General features: G+C 38.4%; 1 protein-coding gene across 1 annotated transcript in view; it reads left to right on the top strand.

The window, feature by feature from the left end:
• The first annotated feature begins 7,800 nt into the window (after nt 1-7,800).
• Wdr43 (WD repeat domain 43) overlaps nt 7,801-18,927 on the top strand; it is a 42,673-nt gene continuing 31,546 nt past the window's right edge. Inside the window, exons 1-3 of the mRNA XM_015479808.2 lie at nt 7,801-8,074; nt 15,448-15,585; nt 17,749-17,870. Coding sequence (XP_015335294.1) covers nt 7,850-8,074; nt 15,448-15,585; nt 17,749-17,870 — 485 coding nt within the window. The 5' untranslated portion in view covers nt 7,801-7,849. The remainder of the gene's footprint in view (nt 8,075-15,447; nt 15,586-17,748; nt 17,871-18,927) is intronic.

Raw genomic sequence — 18,927 nt, 5'->3', positions numbered from 1 at the left:
TTGAATTCCTGGAAGAAATCCCATTTGATCATGGTGTTTAACTTTTTTATATATTTCTAGACATGGTTTATGATATTTTGTTAAGAATCAGAGAGGTAATCTGAATTAAAGCTGGTGTTGCCTGAGTTTTATTTATTTATTTATTTTGGATGGGCGGTACTGGGGATTGAACCCGGGGCATTTTATCACCTTATCACACTCCCAGTCCCTTCTTAAAAAAAAACTTTTTATTTTTGAAACAGGATCTTGACAAGTTGCTGAGGGTCTGGGTAAATTATCTAGACTGGCCTCAAACTTTTAATCCTCCTGCCTCAGCTTCCCTTGCCACTAAAATTACAGGTGTACATTACCTAGCCAGATGCCTGAGCTGACCCTTTAGGACTGATAAGAATTAATTGTTAGTTGGTAAATTGGATGAAGGCTTGCCTGGAATTGGGGGCAGAGAGAGGCTTGGAAGAATATTAATTACAGGCCTGAGAAAAAAATAAGCAGGGCCCAGAATAATTGTGGTAAGGAGGCTGGGCCTGGTGGCATACACCTGTAATCCCAGCAACTCTGGAGGCTGAGACAGGAGGATCCTAAATTCAAAGTCAGCCTCAGCAACTTAGTGAGGCCCTAAGCAACTCAGTGAGATCCTGTCTCCAAATATAATATCTAAAAAGGGCTGGGGATGTGGCTCAGTGGTTAAGCACCCCTGAGTTCAATCCCTGGTATAAAAAAAAAGAACTTTCATCCATACTCTAAATCTACCTTATCATATCCCTCTGGACTGAATTAGATGTTATCATACTCTCAATTCCTTAGCAATTTACTTACATTTCTTCTGTGTTTATCATATTCTGCTTTGTGTATAAAAAGCACTCAATAATCTTCAATGAGTTGTATTATCTTTGGTTTTATTGGTGCCTCCAGGTGACAAAAAAAGAACTGTATGAGCCAGGCGTGGTTGTGCATGCCCATCTTCACAGTGACTGGGGAGGCTGAGGCAGGAGTATCAGAAGTCCTCAGCCATCCTGAAACAGTAAAATGGCTGAGGATGTAGCTTAATGGTAAAATACTCACCAGTACCAAAAGAAAGAAGTGCGGGGGCGGTGGGGGGCAACTCTCCGAGACAATCTATGAGTAGAAACAGTGTGGCTTTGCGGGTGAGAAAGTGCCATTTTAAATGTTTCCCAGTTGTTTTCTCGGAGAGTGCATCCCTGACCCATTCCTCCACTCTAGGCTGCCTTCTCCTATACCTTGTACTTTTCCTTGTTGGTGCTTATCACCATTATTCACCAACAGGTGAGATTTTTTTGTCTAAGGTGTCACTCCACCTTCCACTAGACTTCACTAAGCTCTTGAAGTCAGAAATCAGAACTCCTTTATTCCCCCTCACATCCCTAAGTTCTAAGGAATGGATGAAGGGAAAGTTGCAAAATTAGGACACAGTCCTCTCCTCCAAGGATTCATCTTATAAAATGCATTTGCCTGAGAGGCAGCTTGGCATAGGAAAATAAATAAATGCCCATGAAGTTTCTGAAGTCATTTAACTACTCAGAGCATCAGTTTATCATCTGTAAAATGGACAAAATGATGACAAAATTTCTTCACTTTCTAAGTTTTTATTAACCAGTGAAATTTATTTAACACACACATATCCAGCTCCAAATAGCATGGCCAGGCATGGTGGTACATGCCTGTAACCCAGCTACTTGGGAGGCTGAGGTAGGAGGATCGCGAGTTCAAGGGCAGCCTAGGAAGTTCAAAAAGACCCTGTCTCAAAATAAAAGGGCTGAACTATAGCTCAGTGGTAGAGCACCCCTGGGTTTGATTCCCAGTACTGCAAAAAGAAAACGTTTTTAATACCAGCAATGTCTTATGATTAATATATATTATCCTGTTTTTCCTCTGCTGCACAAGTTATCTTGTTGTCTTTTTGTCATCTTCATGTATTTTTTTTTTTTGTAATCTGTTATTGATCCAACTCATATTCTCCTGGTTGTATAAATCTCCACTCAGCATCTTCAGATACGCTAGCTATTCTATCACTTTCCCCTGCCTTAAACTACTCAGGGAGACTCTGCAACTGCTCCTCTACATACCTGTCCACCTGTCATCTGGGGTCTCACTTAGCCTGGAGGTTCCCTTGACTGCTCTTCTCTGTCAGTCTTCTGAGTTTCCTATATCTCCTCTTCCTTTCTCTCAATTACCTACTTGTTTTGTCAAGAACATGAACCTTCAATGACTTACTGAGAAAGAGAACCTGAGAATGAAGATTTTTTTGTGAGGTTGAACATTTGAAAGCATTTTTATTCTATGGGTGCCTTTGCTAGTTAGTTTTTCTGGTGAGAATTCAATTTTTTTTCTCAGAATTTTGAAGGCATAGCCTCATTATCTTCAACCTTCCATTGTGTTGATAAAAAAACAGATTTCATTTGATTCCCGAACATTTGTATTTAACTTGTTTTTCTTGTTCCCTCTGGAAGCTTATAGGATCTCATTGCCTCTTGTCTTTGTTCTGAATTATTTATAGCGCTGTGCCTTGGTTTAAGTCTAATTTCATTCACTGTATGTGGCATTTATGGCCTCTCCCCCTTTTTTTCTTTTACATTATTTCTCCCTACCTCTAACTCTGGCAATCACTGTTCTACTTTCTGTTTCTGTAAGTTGATTATTTTAGCTATGGCATACAAATGAAATCAGGCAGTGTGCATCCTAGGACTGACTTATTTGATCTAGTATAATGTCCTTTAGTTTCATCCATGTTGTGGCATATGGCAGCATTTTCTTCTTTTTAAAAGTTGAATAATATTCCATTATATGTACATACCACATTTTTGTTAATCCCTTCATCCACCAGTGGACATTTAGGTTGTTTCCATATTTTGGCTATTGTTAATAATATCTCAATGAACATTGGAGTTCAGATATATCTTGAAGAGCCTTTTGGAAATTCTTTTGGATATATGCCCAGAATTGGGATGGCTAGATCATATGCTAGTTCTATTTTTAATTATTTGAGGAACCCCCACACTATTTTCCACAGTGGCTGCACTAATTTGCATTCCCACTAACCCATGTTCAAGGGTTCCCTTTTGTCCACATTCTTGCCAACACTTATCTTTTTTTTTTTTAAAGGCCATCCAAACAGATATGTGGTGATACCACTTCTTTGATTTGTATTCCCTGAAGTTGAACATCTTTTCCTATACTTGTTGGTTATACTTATTTGGAGCAATGTCTATTCATGTTCTCTCAATGTCTATTTTAAAATCAGATCATTTATTCTTTTTCTTTTTTTTTTTTTTTCTGGCCCTCGATATAGTAATTCATATCCCTCAGTTCTGGAAAACCTGTTCTGAACAATTCCTTTGATAGTTTCTTCCCTTTTATTTCCTCTGTTCTCTTTCAGGAACTCTTATTATTCAGTTTTAAGACACCTGAAATAGTCCCCCATTTATCTTTTCTTTGTCAATGGAATGTTCATTTTTTTAGAATGTAACATTGTTTTATTTCAATGATGCAACATCTTTTCTTGTTTTTTAGAGGTTATTATAATATATCAATTTTTAAAATGCATCCTTTCTACATGTAAAACATTTCTGAAGTTGGGAGTTTGTTTTGTATATGTTAACTTTGAGAGATCTGTTAGAAATCTGTATTAGTGGTCCAGGCAGGGTGTACCATGCCTGTAATCCCAGTGGCTTGGGAGACTGAGACAAGAGAATCACAAGTTCAAAGCCAGCCTCAGCAAAGGTAAGACACTAAGCAACTCCGTGAGACCCTGTCTCTAAATAAAATCCCAAATGGGCTGGGGATGTGGCTCAGTAATCAAGTGCCTCTTAGTTCAATCCCTGGTAAAATAAATAAATAAATAAAAAGAAATCTGTATTAGTTTCCTGGGCTGCTGCAACAAATTACTATAAACATAGTGGCTTAAAACAATGGATGGGTATTCTCACACAGTCCTGGAGGTGGGAAGTGCAGAAGCAAAGTATTGGCAGGACCACGCTCCCTCCAAAGCCTCTAGGGAAGAATTCTTCATTTTTTATTTTTATTTTGCCATGCTGGGGATTAATCCCACAGCCATACTAATGCTAGTTAAGTGCTTTACACCAAGTTACATCCCCAGCCCCAGGGAAGAATTCTTTGTTTCTTTCAGCATTCCTTGGCTTTAGCCTCTGTCTTTTTTTTTTTTTTTTAATATTTATTTTTTAATTTTCGGCGGACACAACATCTTTGTTTGTATGTGGTGCTGAGGATCGAACCCGGGCCGCACACATGTCAGGTGAGCGCGCTACCGCTTGAGCCACATCCCCAGCCCTAGCCTCTGTCTTCTGTAACTTTCTTTCTTTCTTTTTTCCCTCTGTGTTCTATCTCCTTTGTGTGTGTCTCTGTGTCTTTTTCTTAGAAGGATACCAGTCATTGGATTTAGGGCTCACCCTAAATCTAGAATAATCATTTTGAGATTCTTAACCAAATTATATTTGCAAAGACCTATTTCCAAACATTTACTTGGATATATCTTTTTCTGGGCAGAACACAATTCAACCTACCACAACATCCATGCACCAATGTTGAATAGGGAATTCAATATGCAAGTTGTGCACATTTGGAATTCAGAGAAAAGACCCAGGCTAGAGTTATACATTTGGGATCATCAGCATATGGATGGTATTTAAAGCCAGATGTCTAAGTATTATTAAGGAAGGAGGGGACTGAGGATGTAGCTTAGTGGTTGAATACTTGCCTAGTGTACTAGAAGCACTGGGTTTGATTCCCTGAACCTGTTGTGGGGAACAGAAAATTCAAGGCCAGCCTAGGTAACTTAGTGAGACCTTGTCTCAAAATAAAAAAGGGGAAGGAATGTAGCTCAATGTTAAAATACTGATGGACTCAATCTCCGGTACCTGGGGGAGAGGGGGAATAATAGCATGTATATATGTTTATGAGGAGGAAGTTGAGAGGTAAAAGTTGATGCCAGCAGAGAGAGAAAAGACTTTTTTTGTAGTAACATATTTGAATAGGAAAGAGGAGATAGAATTTAGAACTTAAGTGGAGGGGTGGTCTTTGGCAGGAACATGGATAGTTTATCCATAGTACCAGAAGAGATGGAATGTAGGTGGGTAGGGATGCAGGTACTGGTAGCTTGTGGAAATTATTTTGTGATTGCTTCTATTTTCCCAAGAAATAGGAAGCAAAGTCATCTACCCAGAGCAAAGATGGATTAGGAGGTTTGAGGTGTTAGAAGATAAGACTTAAGTGTCTTGGAATGTTGAAGGGACTGGACTGGGGCCCAATATTTTGGATCATGAATTTAAAGTGGCTAAGTATCACATTAGAGTGGCTGTGGCTTGTCTCTAGTCATTTTCAGGTGTTTGTGGGTGGAGAGTAAGATTTTGTTAGGCTTGCAGTTTTACCAAGGAAGGACTGTAATATAAGAAAGAGGCAAGGGGTTTGAAGGTTACAATGATACAACTTAAAAATGAAGGGAGAAGGTAGGAGGGTTGATGAGAAAATTTTGGGTTGGTGATATAAATATTGGCTGTAATATGTAAACCAGAATGAGTGAGCTGGAAATAGGAGGGATGGCAGTAAGAGAGCAGGGTGTGGAAATTGAGATTATGAAGGTGGTTCAGTTATAATGACAAGGTTAGAGATATGACCATTAGAGTGAGTAGCTCATGCAGAGTAGAAATCAAGATCACTGAAGGGGAGCAGTCTAGGAATTGATTTGCTTGGGTGTGGAAGGGTCATTTATGTGAACCCTACGTGCACTCATCAGGTAAGGTAGTCAGTGCCCAAAGATAACTTGGTTAGAAATCCAGCTCATCCTTTCCCAGTTTCTTTACTTTTCTTATCTAATGGAGGGAGATATTGATAGTTTCTACATTGTGGGGCTATTGTGAGGACCAAGTGAATCAATACACATAAATTACTTAGAACACTGCCTAACATATAGCAAATGTAAAATAAGCTCTTATTTTTATTTTCTGGTTCTGGGCATCAAACCCAGGGTCTTGTGCATACTAGGCAAGTGCTCTACCACTGAGCTACAGCCCCAGTCCTTTCTATTTTATTTTGGGACAGGGTCTCACTAAGTTGCTCAGGCTGGCCTTGAACTTGCAATTCTCCTGCTTCAACCTTAACAGTGGCTAGATTCATAGGTACATGCCATGTACCCAGCCAGACTTTTTTTTTTTTTTTTTTGGTGCTGGGGATTGAATGCAGCACTTTGTGCATGCAAGGCAAACACCCTACCAACTGAGCTATATCCCTAGCACCCCCAGCCAGACCTTTTTTATGTAGACTCACATCTGCTCTTGCTTTCACTCTCTCTCTCTCTCTTTAAACAAAAATTCTTTAAAAATTACCAATGATCTTGATCTTGCCAAGATCACTGGTTAATTTAATGTTTATATTACAGTACCTGACATGGCTTTATCATGTTTTGCTTCTGAAATTATCATAAAAATTTGTTTTTCAGGGAAAAATAATTTTTTTTTCCTAAGAGATTCTTATTCTCTTAGGCTTTTCATCTCTCTTTATTGTCATCCTTTCTCAATCTACTTTTCTGGATGTTCTTCCTCTTCCTGACTTCTTAGCTTGGGACTAAGTTCACTTTTTTATTCACATTGAACATGACCTTTCCAGTCCCGTGGTTTTGAATGGTATCAATATTCTAATGCAGCCAAAATTTATATCTCTCTGATCTTTTCTATTATTCGCAAAATAGTATTACCTTTCACTTATTTGTTCAGTTTTTTTTTTTTTTTTCTTTTTGTGGTGCTGGAGATTAACCAAGGCTTCATTTCATCTAAGGTAGGCAAGTAAATGCTCTACCAGTGGGCTACATCCCAAGCCCTTGCTCCGATTATAAAACCATTCTTTACCCATTTCTTTCCCTCACCCGACACACCAATCCATTCAGCAAGTCCTCTTGACTCTAACTTCAGATTACATCTGGAATCTGACCACTTTTCATCAGCTTCATTGCTTTTATCAGAGTCCTACCTACCACTGTCCTTTGCCGTGACTGCAAGTCAATAAGCTCTGAGTGGGCCAAACATTACCTGACTCGCCGCCCCCCCCCCCCCGCAGTGCTGGGGATTAAATCCAGGCCCTCCCTCAAGTTAGGCAAGTCCTGTACCACTATACTCTACTCCTGTACCTGGCATTTCTCGAATTGGATGCATTGATTTGGTGAAACAGTAAAGAAACATTAAAAAAGATATTTTTTTAAATTTTGGGCTGGGGATGTGGCTCAAGCAGTAGCGCGCTTGCCTGGCATGCGTGTGGCCTGGGTTCGATCCTCGGCACCACATACAAAGATGTTGTGTCCGCCGAAAACTGAAAAAAAAAATTAAAAAAAAAAAAAAAGAAATTTTGACTATTTACTGTAGCAACACGGGTTGACTCTCAACGAAATATGAGGAAGTAGCTGCTCATGCCATGACTTTTACATTACTATGACAGAAGAAATTATTACTGTGTACTTAACTATAGCCTGGAAATGAATAGGGGAAAATGAAAACAGTTGTCACAATCACGGAGTTATAGATAAATGTTTCTTTTGAACATTTCGTTCGACCATTTTATAAAAGTTTTTTAAAGTAATGGGTCTTGCTCTGCATGCTATAGCCACTTCCTTCCACACACTCTCGACCCTACGCTCCCGAACGTTAGCCCTAGGCCCTACCGGCCACCGTCCACAGGGTAGACCCGCCCAACGCTCGCCTGCGTGGTGACGAGCCACGCCCACAGATCCCGGCACTCCCTCCGCCCCACTTCCTCTCTTTAGGATCCGCCCCGCGTCGGTGCGCCTGCGCACGGACGAACACGTGGCTGCCGCGGAGCCAGAACAGCAATGGCGGCGGGTGGTGGCGGTAGCTGCGACCCTCTGGCCCCTGCGGGGGTCCCCTGCGCCTTCTCCCCTGACAGACAGGCCTACTTCGCTTTGGCCTCTACCGACGGTCACCTGAGAGTGTGGGAGACAGCCAACAACCGACTGCATCAGGAGTACGTGCCTTCCGCGCACCTCAGCGGTACCTGCACCTGCCTGGCCTGGGCGCCAGCGCGGCTGCAGGCCAAGGTAGTGCGAGCGGGACCGTGGTGGGGGAGGGCGCTCGTTCCGATCTGGGTTTGGCGCCCCCGGGCAGGGCGACCCGCGGTCCCGCACCATTCTGGGCCCTCGCTGCCTCAGGGCAGGGAGGCAGTGAGCGCTGTGGCGGCGGGCACTGGGCTACCTCGCCGCCTGTGTACGGCCTGTCGGGAGGGCAGTAAGAGGGCGCGGTTCGATCCGGCGGGCTCCATGCGGTCTGCGTCCCACTGTCGCTGGGCAGCCATGTTCGCCAAGGCCCCTGACCCCCCAGGGGTGGCTTCCTTCAGCCAGGCCCCACTCATCCGCATGCGCTCATCAGAGCCCTGGCTTTTGACAGAGCCCCATCTTGGAACTGTACTGCTCATTCCTATCGCAGACTCAAGGGTATTGGTTTTTCTTGGACAGTTGTAATGAACAAGTCTGTTTTCTTGTTTCCAGGACCCCATCCTCCTGGGGTGCCGGCTCAACACGTGTTCTCTCACGCCTTTGGCTAACAGGGCTCTTACGCTCTAAACTCTGGACTTTCCCAATCTCCTTTTCATTCTCAGCCTTTCAGAGTTTCTTATGTTTAACTTCTGCTCGGCTCCCTCTTTTTAGTCCTTGCCTCATCTTGAATTCTTCATTAGCATTTGGAGTTAAAATGTAGTAGCTTGACTTGGTGAATATGATGTAAATCCAGGTGAAGTTTCCTGTAGATTGGAATTTGCCGAGTTAGGGAAATCTTTTCATTGTCAGGTAAATTCTCTGTTGAATCACCGGATTACATCCACTCAAACTCACTCGCACGTGCTTACTGCCCTTAATAGAGTAGCCAAACCGATTCACTTCAACATGGATTAGAAGCATCAAGTATCCTAAAGTGTGACATTTTGTCATAACTATGTTGTCAAATTTCAACACTTATGTTTAGGATAGATCTTACTCTGACCACCAGAAGAGCCCATGCTAAATTTTTGGGTGAAAGTGGGGATACATCTTTACTTGCTATACTTGGGTGAATTCTTTCAGATATTTTTTTGACTTTAAGTTATGTTTGCATGGTATCTCCTGTTGATTGATAAAGGACATTTATCAAGGGTCATAAATTAGGCACAAAACTCAGACTTGTAAAGTTTTAGTTGTCATTATTAGAATTTCAGCATTCTGCATATTTTTTTCTTTTTAAAATTGTTTTCAAATGTAATTTAACAGTTCTGTTAAATCCAGGCTCTCCTTCATCATAATAATTCTGCTTCTAGTTCTCCCTTTATTAAATGAGGATTATATACATTGAGAAGTTATGTAAGGTAATATATTTAATAATGCAGAAAGCACTGAGAATAATTCTTGACATGTAAGTGCTGTAAGTATTAAATATTATTAGTATATTTGTATAGTTAATTTTGCAAGGTAGTTAACAGAGCAACTTGCATAAAACCAAAAAATGGAACCAGGGCTAGAATTTAGATCTTTAAAGCTCAGTTTTTAGTTAAGTGCAACATATATTTAATATTATTAGGTTGTCCAAAATTTGTCCTCCACTTTTCTGTTGACTTTCAAATCACAGTGTATGTCAGGAATGAAACTTTTTCCTAGTCTCAAATTATGAATGATAGTTGGGAATTATATGGATTTGTTCTTATAACCAGGACTGATTTCCGATTACCTTTTGTCATATTAAGTTGCTTTAATTTGGAAGGTCTTATGAAAATGAAAGTTACACTGGGGATGCAATTCAATGGTATAGCAGGTGTTCAGCTCCCATGATCTCTCTCTTACACACACACACAAACACACACACACAATGTTTCTAGGTTTCAGACTCCTTTTACTAGTATGCTCTTATTTTAGCAATATAAATATGAAATTCCCTAAAATTACTAAACTTTAAAAAACAGATTGGTGGGTCAGAATTATGAAAGTTAAATGACTTAACCAAAACCTTAGTCACTAATGAAGTAGTTGTGGCCACTAGAGTCATCGTACTCTGATTTCTAGTTCAGTGCCCGTATACTCCTCTTCTTGTTCTGGAGTAACAGCTGAGAGGATTATAGAGAGCCTAATTCCTATCATATTGGGGATATGACATCCTGGATCATCAGTTTTACTTGAAGAATGAGAGTTAGTTTTGCTGTATTAAAACAGGCTTACACATATATTATGGTGTAGAATTAAAGGCCATACAATTTGAGGAAGGGGACAAAGGGAATTGAACCCAGAGGCAGTGCTACCATTGAGGTACATCCCAGCCCTTCTTTATTTTTTGAGACAAGGTTGTGCCAAGCTGCCCAAACTAACCTCAAACTTGTAATCTTCTTGCCACTTGAGTAGCTGGGATTTTAGGTATTTGCCACCATACCTGGCTGTTAAGCGATTTTTTTTAATGTTTATTTTTTAGTTGTAGATGGACACAACACAATGCCTTTATTTTTATGTGGGGCTGAGGATCGAACCCAGGTCCCGCCTGTGCTAGGCTACAATCCCAGCCCCCTGTCAAATGATTTTTAATGGTACAAAATGAGTAATTGTTCAGCAGCTGCTCAATCTCTACTCCCAGTTTCCTGGGTTATGTTCCTTGCCACATAAGTGTCAAGATGCTTTTTTTTTCTTTTCTTTTTTTTGGGGGTGGGGTGGGGGTGGGGATTGAATCCTGGGCCTTGTGTATATGCAAGGAAAGCGTTCTACCAACAGAGCTATATCCCCAGCCCAAGATGCTTTTTTCTCATTAAACCTTCTTATTTTTATATCCTTGAGGTTTAAAGCGTGAGGCATGAAAAAAAAATATTGTTACAAAGTCCACATTTCCAGCGTTTTGTTAAGATCCTGGCATGTTGTCCACTTTCAAACCAAAAGTAGAGATAATTCCACCCTGCTTTCAGGGTTCTCTGCATGAAGTGAGGCAGTGTACATGGCCTGTGTAGTAAAGTATGGCACATAATAAGTACTCAGTAAATGTTATTATTGAATGAATCTGTGTGGACTCATTTAATGTTGTATTCACACTGTAAATTTTATAGGAATATCCTGCATTTGGTTTATTAATTGGCCGTTTGCTACCCAAGGAGAGACAAAACATATGATATTCTTATCTAAGTGAAAAGAAATATGAGCTGGGTTTCTTAAGTAGTGGGTTAATGTAGTGGTTGGTTTATAAATATTTAGAAAAGTTAGATTGCCATTTTTTGTTCTTGGTTACAGAATGAAATACTTTTTTTGTTGTTGTGATGGGGATTGAACCCAGGGCCTGTGCATGTGAAGTAAGCACTCTAGCAATTGAGCTATATCCCAAGTACTGATTATAATACTTTGTATTTATGCCTCAGTAGTTTTAGTTTCCCAAGTTTATATGTATAAACTGAGGCTGAGGTGTTAGTGTCAGGGCAGAGTTATACAGTAGATGGCTGAGCCACCTAGGAAAGGATCCTTTTTCATTGCTCCCTTAAGTCACACACTTTTCTACTTTCCTTCCCTACTGACTGTAGAACCCTAGAGGAATAGACTTTGCCTATTGTTGGCTACCACAGTACACATTTTTATACTGCTTTAATCTCAGTGCAGTTATATGACCCTACACAGCTTAGTACTTACTGGAGGAAGCCCATGGCGCGTATCAGACATTGGACAGAGCCCATGTGGTAGCATTAAGTATATTTCTAGGAAAAAATCTGAGCTGGGTATCACCATTGCTATCTCTTAGAGATGTAGCACAATTCAAATGTGTTGCTGTGCTCTCTTGAGGTCTCCAGTATTTAAACTTCAAAAGAAGATAAAGATCACAGTTTAGATTTAATTGGCAGAAATAGATGTTTCTCTGTATTAGAATTTAATTATTTTGTTATAAATACTATTTGTAATTTTATGTAAAATGTAAAGTTTTTACCTGCTATTTCACATTATACTTCTACATATGCCAGAATAAGTATCAGTAAGATAAGCCAAGAAGTGGAATAGGAAGCTATTTGCCAAGTACAAATGTAAACTTGGTCGTAATTTTTGGTATCTAGGAGTCAGTATTTTTCAAAGTAAGTTTTGATCCATTAGTGAATTCTGAGATAGATAATAGTGGGTTGTGACCACATTAAAAAAATGAGATGGAAAACATCAGAGAATTGCTACTCATGATAAGTTTTTCTGTGAAGCTTGTTTCATTTATATATATCATGTTTTCATGAGTGCATACTGGTTTCTTCATGTGTATGTAAACTCTACTTTGAGATTTTAGTGTAAGCCATTGCTTAAATCTGGATCAAATTCAAACTTCTTATCACCTGGATGTTTCATGGTCTCTTCACGTCATTTTTACTACTACTTGCATTAAAAATCAAGCATGTGTTCCATTCATATTCTTTCTCATTGTTTGTGTGTTGTTGTTGTTGTTCTTTTTATTTTATGTATGTAGGGTGCTAGGCAAGCACTGTACCAGTGAGCTACCTCCTCAACTCCTCAGTGTTCTTATTGTCTTCTGGGTCTAATGTTCAGAAGCTTTCATCAGACAGGTTTGTGCTATTTGTGCTTAGCTCAGTCTGCCCTTAGGTTGGACAAGGTGTTAATTTAAGAAATCACATTCTTTTAGTCTTCATTCCTGATACCTTCACTTAGAGTTTATAGTTAAAAATATATGAACTAAATTCTCAGCCAGCATTTCTCATTACTTTATATTTTTACACATCTGGTCAGTTGGGACCTGACATTTCTAGGTACTCTAAGAAAGGAAACAACTGTGTGTGACTTAAGATGAAAGAAGAAAAAAGATAACTCAGTTTTACTGTGTCTGTGATGCAGAGCATGATTTATTTCTTAAGGAAAAGAAGGTTTCTGTAGGAGATGGTATTTAAGGTAGACTTTGAAGCATAGATAGAATTCTTAACCAATGAAAATTAAGGCGAGTAGGAGAAAGCCCCTTCAAGTAAAGGGAAAAGCAAAATGAGGAAGTTTAAACACATGTATGGAGTGTGATGTATGGATAGAATTGGAATCAGTAGTACTGACCTTGGTATCAGAAATATTTAATGTGGGGTTGTACCTAAAATATTAGATTTCACTAAAATGCACATTGGTTATATAAACTTCTGATTTGGTTCATGTGTTACATGTTAGGACATGCCTATCCTGCTGAGTGGGAAGTTATTTTTAAAAAGACCATCTAACTGAAAAAAAAACATGCAAGTTAATAGCTATATGAAATTAATTGAATTATTATTTAGCTTTAGACGGTTTTCCTCAAAGTTGCATATAGATCTTGTGGGCTTGGGGCTGGGGTTGTAGCTCAGTGATAGAGTGCTTGCCGCTCAGTGATAGAGTGCTTGCCTGGCATGTGTGAGGCGCTGGGTTTGATCCTCAGCACCACATAAAAATAAATAAATAAAGATATATGCATACATATATATATTCATATATAGAATACTCCTGCCTGCCTTTTCTTGTTTCTGCCAAAAGTAGATTCCGCACATAGGAAAATCAGGGTTTTGGTTATGTTAATGTTTAATTTCTTTTTCTTCCTTCCTTCCTTCCTTTCTTTCTCAGTGCTTTTAATGTAAATTCAAATCTGTGGTAAAGCATATATACATTTGGACAAACCTTTACACAGTTAAAAAAAAAGATCAGTATAGATAATTTGGTTTTTCTAGACTCTTCTCTAAAGAAAATTCTTTTAGAGTTTTTTGATAAGGTAGCACATATTGAGTATCTCATCTGAGATGCTTGGGCCTAGAAGTGTTTCAGAATTCAGAACGTTTTGGATTTTAGAATATTTGCATAGACATTACCATTTGAGCATCCCTGATCTGAAAATCTGAAATCTTTAAAGTGCTCCAAAATTTCAGATTAAGGATGCTCAACTTACAGTTGCTTAATATACTTCTCCCTACTGCCCTTTTATGAAATAGCTGTTTGTGTTTATAACCTTAATGCAGAAACCACATTTTTCTCTGGGATTATTCACAGGTAGCTTTAGAAATTCATGTAAGTGAAGTTGGGGTTGTGGGACACTTCTAATACAAAAGTTTCATTATTCAAGCAGATTAAATGTTACTGATGCGACATTAGATTATACTGTTTACACTCAGTCTTTTAATTGTAACATCCCTTTTGGGTTTGTTAATGTAGATACATTGCTAAAGAACAGCTAAATGTTATTTTTATTCTGTAATAAAAAGTTACTTCTTTTTGTTCATCTGAGTGTCTGATAAATCAAATTTTTCAAATGTAGCATCCCCATAGGATAACTAAAAGGAAAAAATTTGAAAATTCTCTAGAAATTTACTCTGATAGTCTTTATATACTGATAACATTGTAGTTTTCATTTTGTTTCTTGGATGGGGTAAATTTTTATGTTTCCTAGATTTTTATGCTATAGAGAAGAGAGATCCTATACTATTAAGAAAGTGTTCCCTTTTCTACTGGACAGTTTTATGCTAAAAGAATGGATTTGTCAGCCCGGCACTGTGGTGCATGCCTGTAATCCTAGCAGCTTGAGAGGCCGAGACAGGAGGATCTGAGAATGGATTTCTCAGAGCTTCTTTTATACCAAAACATACAGACTGGTGAGCTTTAATAAAAAAAAAAAAAAAAAAGAAGTTTTAAAATCATATATTTCAGAATTATGAGCTCAGATCTGTGCTTGTGAGTTGTGATCATGGATTGTCATTTTGATGGAGAATACAAACTGTTAACATCACATTTGAAATAAATCAAAAGAAATCTTGCAACATTTGCTAGTAGATGGAAACTTTTGCCTTTTCAATCATCAGAATTACTGAGCCAGCATGGAACTCAGGCCCTTGATCAGATATTGGAGCAACTTCCCTGGTTTATACTTGGAGCTTCTCTACTAGTTACAACTATTTTGTTGACTGATATTAAATTTAATGTATGCTTATAAATATAAAATTGTTTGAATTCCATTTCTTGAAAACTAGGCTAGAATTTGAGGAAAGATTGGGAAGGGGAGGGGAAAAGTTGGCTGCTTAGGTATGGATCTGTGGATTCATAGATCCTTGGGTATGGGTTTCTTGTGGAACTTCACTTAGTTCCTGTCAGGAGGATTGGTCAATTACTGAGAAGTGGAAGGAACATTGACGCAGCTTAGACTTGTTAAGAAAGTACCAAGAGAAAACAATACTTGACTTTCTGTGTCTGACTTGTTTGCTGCTTTCCTTTCAGACAGGTGTGAGAGAGGGATGGAGAATTTTGAGTTTCCCTTCCCATTGGAGTTTGGAGTGTGTGTGTGTCTGTGTTTTAAAGTAATGAGAAATTATGTGAGAGTGAATCCCTGCCTTTTCTCCTTTTTAAAATGTCTTTTGTGGGATAGTGGGCTTTAATGCTTATGTATTAATTATGTTTTAGTGTTTGAAATACTAATAAATTTTTAAAAATTTTTTTTATAGGAAAGTCACCAGAGGAAAAAAAGGAAATCAGAAGCTGTAGGAACGAGTGACCAGATTGACTTGTTGGCTCTTGGTACAGCAGTTGGTAGCATTTTGTTGTACAGTACAGTAAAAGGAGAATTACATAGTAAATTAATAGTAAGTATATTTTATATAGAAAATAATGGCAAGGAAATGAATTATTAGAGATTATTGAAAAAACAATGTAATTACAGTGTACTATTCACATGAAGAAGGATGAAATCATGTCATTTGCAGAAAAATGGATGTGGCTAGAGATCAGACTGTATTTTCAAGAACTAGTTATAAAGGTTTTTTTTTTTTTAAAGAGAGAGAGAGAATTTTAATATTTATTTTTTAGTTTTTTGGTGGACACAACATCTTTATTTGTATGTGGTGCTGAGGATCGAACCCGGGCCGCACGCATGTCAGGCGAGCATGCTACCGCTTGAGCCACATCCCCAGCCCAGTTATAAATGTTTTTAATGATTATGACTGTCTAAATTCCCACTGAATTGGATAGTCCACTTGTCATGTAACTGTTAACCGACCATTTGGGAATTTCTTTTTTTGTTGTTGTTGTTGTAAAATAATGACTTTTATTTTTCTGTCCAATGGATTTCCTGAATTCTTAACTTAAAATTAGGGAGACAAAGAGTTTTGAGTGTTATGGCTGATTTCTGAAAGAGTCTCCTTAATTTTTTCTTTTATCAGCAATGGAAGGACAATACCTATATCTCAGTAGCGTTATTTCTACCATGAATATTCCATTGAAACAGCAGCAGTAAAAAAAAAAAAAAAAAAATCCCCAACTAATATGGTAGAGGAAAAATTTTGAGTTTTATATCTACCTTTAGAAGTCTTCTGTTTGTCTATTACAAATTATACAAATAATACCCAGCTGTTAAAAAAAGGTAAAACATTCAAGATCTGTGTAGCAGGAAGGAACTCTCCCTTTATTTGTCTCTTCCCAGTTAGGGTGATCATCATGTGGGATCTTATCCCACTGTAGTTAGGAAACCATCCTTTGGTCAGTTTTTGTGGACAACAGATTTATATCATCCTGTGCAATGGAAGTGGTTGCTTTGGCCCTGGGCATGATGCTGATGGAGCCTAGAAGTTCTTTTTAAGTCATTTTAATACCACACAGGGGGCTGGTGTTATGGCTCAGCAGTAGAGCGCTCGCCTCTCACATGCAAGGCCCTGGGTTTGGTCCTCAGAACCAAATAAAAATAAATAAATAAAATAAAGCTAAGGAAAAAAATACCACACAGGATTATAACAATATCTTTAACAGGGATCACAGAGGAACTCAGAGGCAGGGTGATGAACAGTGTTGTGATGGTTTGGTAAAATAGAAAAGGACCATGCAGGCATTAGAGCTAGTCTGTTTTGAGGTTGACTCCTGCTAGTTAAGTGATCATGGGTAGGGGGTGGGGGTATGGCTCAGTTGGTAGAGTGCATGCACAAGGCCCTGGGTTCAGTCCTTAGCAACACACACACGCACACACAAAGTGATCATAGGTAAATTAACTTATCGTCTCTTAAATGGGTATTGGATAACCTGCCTCTTGACTTGGACATAATAGTGTATTTAAAGTGCCTGGCATGTAATGGTATTTGTTAAATGTTTGTTGAATGAGTAAGTGAATGAAAGGATACATTGCTAAATTGCTTTCCAAAAGGACACTAATTTTTCACTGCCACCAGAAATATATTGTAAGGCCATTTTTATTATGTCACCAGCACAGGCAGTATAACGATAAGTTGCTAGATAAACAGACTGAAAATGCTACTTTGTTTTGGTTTGTATTTGATTACTAACAATTGAGCATTTTGATATATTTGATACATATTTCTGAATTCTTTCTGTGGGATTTATGTATTCATATCCTTTGTTTAATTCTTTGTGTATAATATAGGAATGAGTTCTTTGACTTGACAGCTGATAAGAGGGAAGGGAAATAATTGAACTTAATGTTTTAAAATATTCTCCTTTGGAAGTAAGAGTAATTTTATTTGGAAGTAGCTTACATGATTTTGAGTGATTACTTTAACTATAATGAATGGATGTAGGTTAGGGCTTAATTAAGACCTAACATTTTGGTTACAACTTCTATTTTTTCTTTAATTTTTTTTAATATTTTATTTTTTAGTTGTAGTTGGACACAACACCTTTATTTCACTTATTTATTTTTATGTGGTGTTGAGGATTGAACCCAGGGTCTCGCACGTGCAAGGTGAGTGCTGTACCGCTGAGCCACAACCCCAGCCCATAATTTTTATTTTTTTAACCTGCAGAGTGGTGGACATGACAACAGAATCAATTGTGTACAGTGGCATGAAGACAGTGGCTGCTTATATAGTTGTTCAGATGATAAATATATTGTGGAATGGAACGTACAGACATGCAAAGTAAAGTGGTAAGTAGCACTGATGGCTCTGGAATTGGTGGCGGACTTATTTACCATTTGGAAATATAACAAGAGTTTGATAAATCCTGCTAGACAAAATGGGGAATAAACACATTAAGAAGGTTATGTACTGTTCTCAGGGAACCTTTAATCAAATTAGGCCTGCAAGATTTTAGTACATAAAAGTAAAATGGTACAAGGGGAAAATAATTGTAGAAGAGATTTTATTTGGAAGTAGCTTACATGATTTTGAGTGATTACTTTAACTATAATGAATGGATGTAGGTTAAGGCTTAATTAAGGTAGCATGTGGTTATTTTTCAGATGAGTACAGTAGTGTTGAAGTCCTGGTGGAATAGAAGGTATGTCAGTTGGACTAGGACAGATAGAATTTGGATAGAGGAGGGCAGGAGAGTCCTTTTAATAGTAGATTAAGGAAAGTGAGTAGATAGCAAGAGCAAAGGCCAAGATATAGAAAAGTGAAACATTTACTTGTGTAGTGAGTAATTTAAAGGAGGTGCGGACTAGATGATTATGCATGGTAGAGAATAGAAATATCAAATTAATAAAAATTACATCAGAAGAGGGAAGTGGTTTGGGGGTTTTTAGACAAGTTGAATTTGAAATCATGTGAAAGACAAGACCTAGCAGTCAGGATGGTGACAGGCTTAGAATTTAAGGGGAGGGCTCAGGACTGGAGGTACTGGTGAGGAAACTATTTGCACTCCATTTACGTATAACAGTAGTTTTTATACTGGTGACCTGCTTGAAACACCTGTCAAATCCAGAGGGTCTGGAATGGGACCTGTGTTGTTATATTCTGGATGAGAATTCATGAAGTTGGTTTCTTCACATGGAGACCAGTAATGTTCAAGGCACATTGTTCAATAGTTTAGACCATTGTGTTTAATCATAATACAGTGATGTTGGCTTTGTCCCTACTTTATAATTGAGAAATAGATGAAGAGCTTGACCTCTTGCCTTTTAAACTATGCTCTTTTTAAATATTTGTTTACAGCTTTATCCTTAACATTCTTCTGTTAATTGACACCCCCCCCCCCCCCCC

This window comes from Marmota marmota, unplaced genomic scaffold, assembly GCF_001458135.2.
Source record: "Marmota marmota marmota unplaced genomic scaffold, marMar, whole genome shotgun sequence".
Classification (NCBI taxonomy): Eukaryota; Metazoa; Chordata; class Mammalia; order Rodentia; family Sciuridae; genus Marmota; species Marmota marmota.
This window is presented reverse-complemented; position numbering and strand designations above follow the sequence as displayed.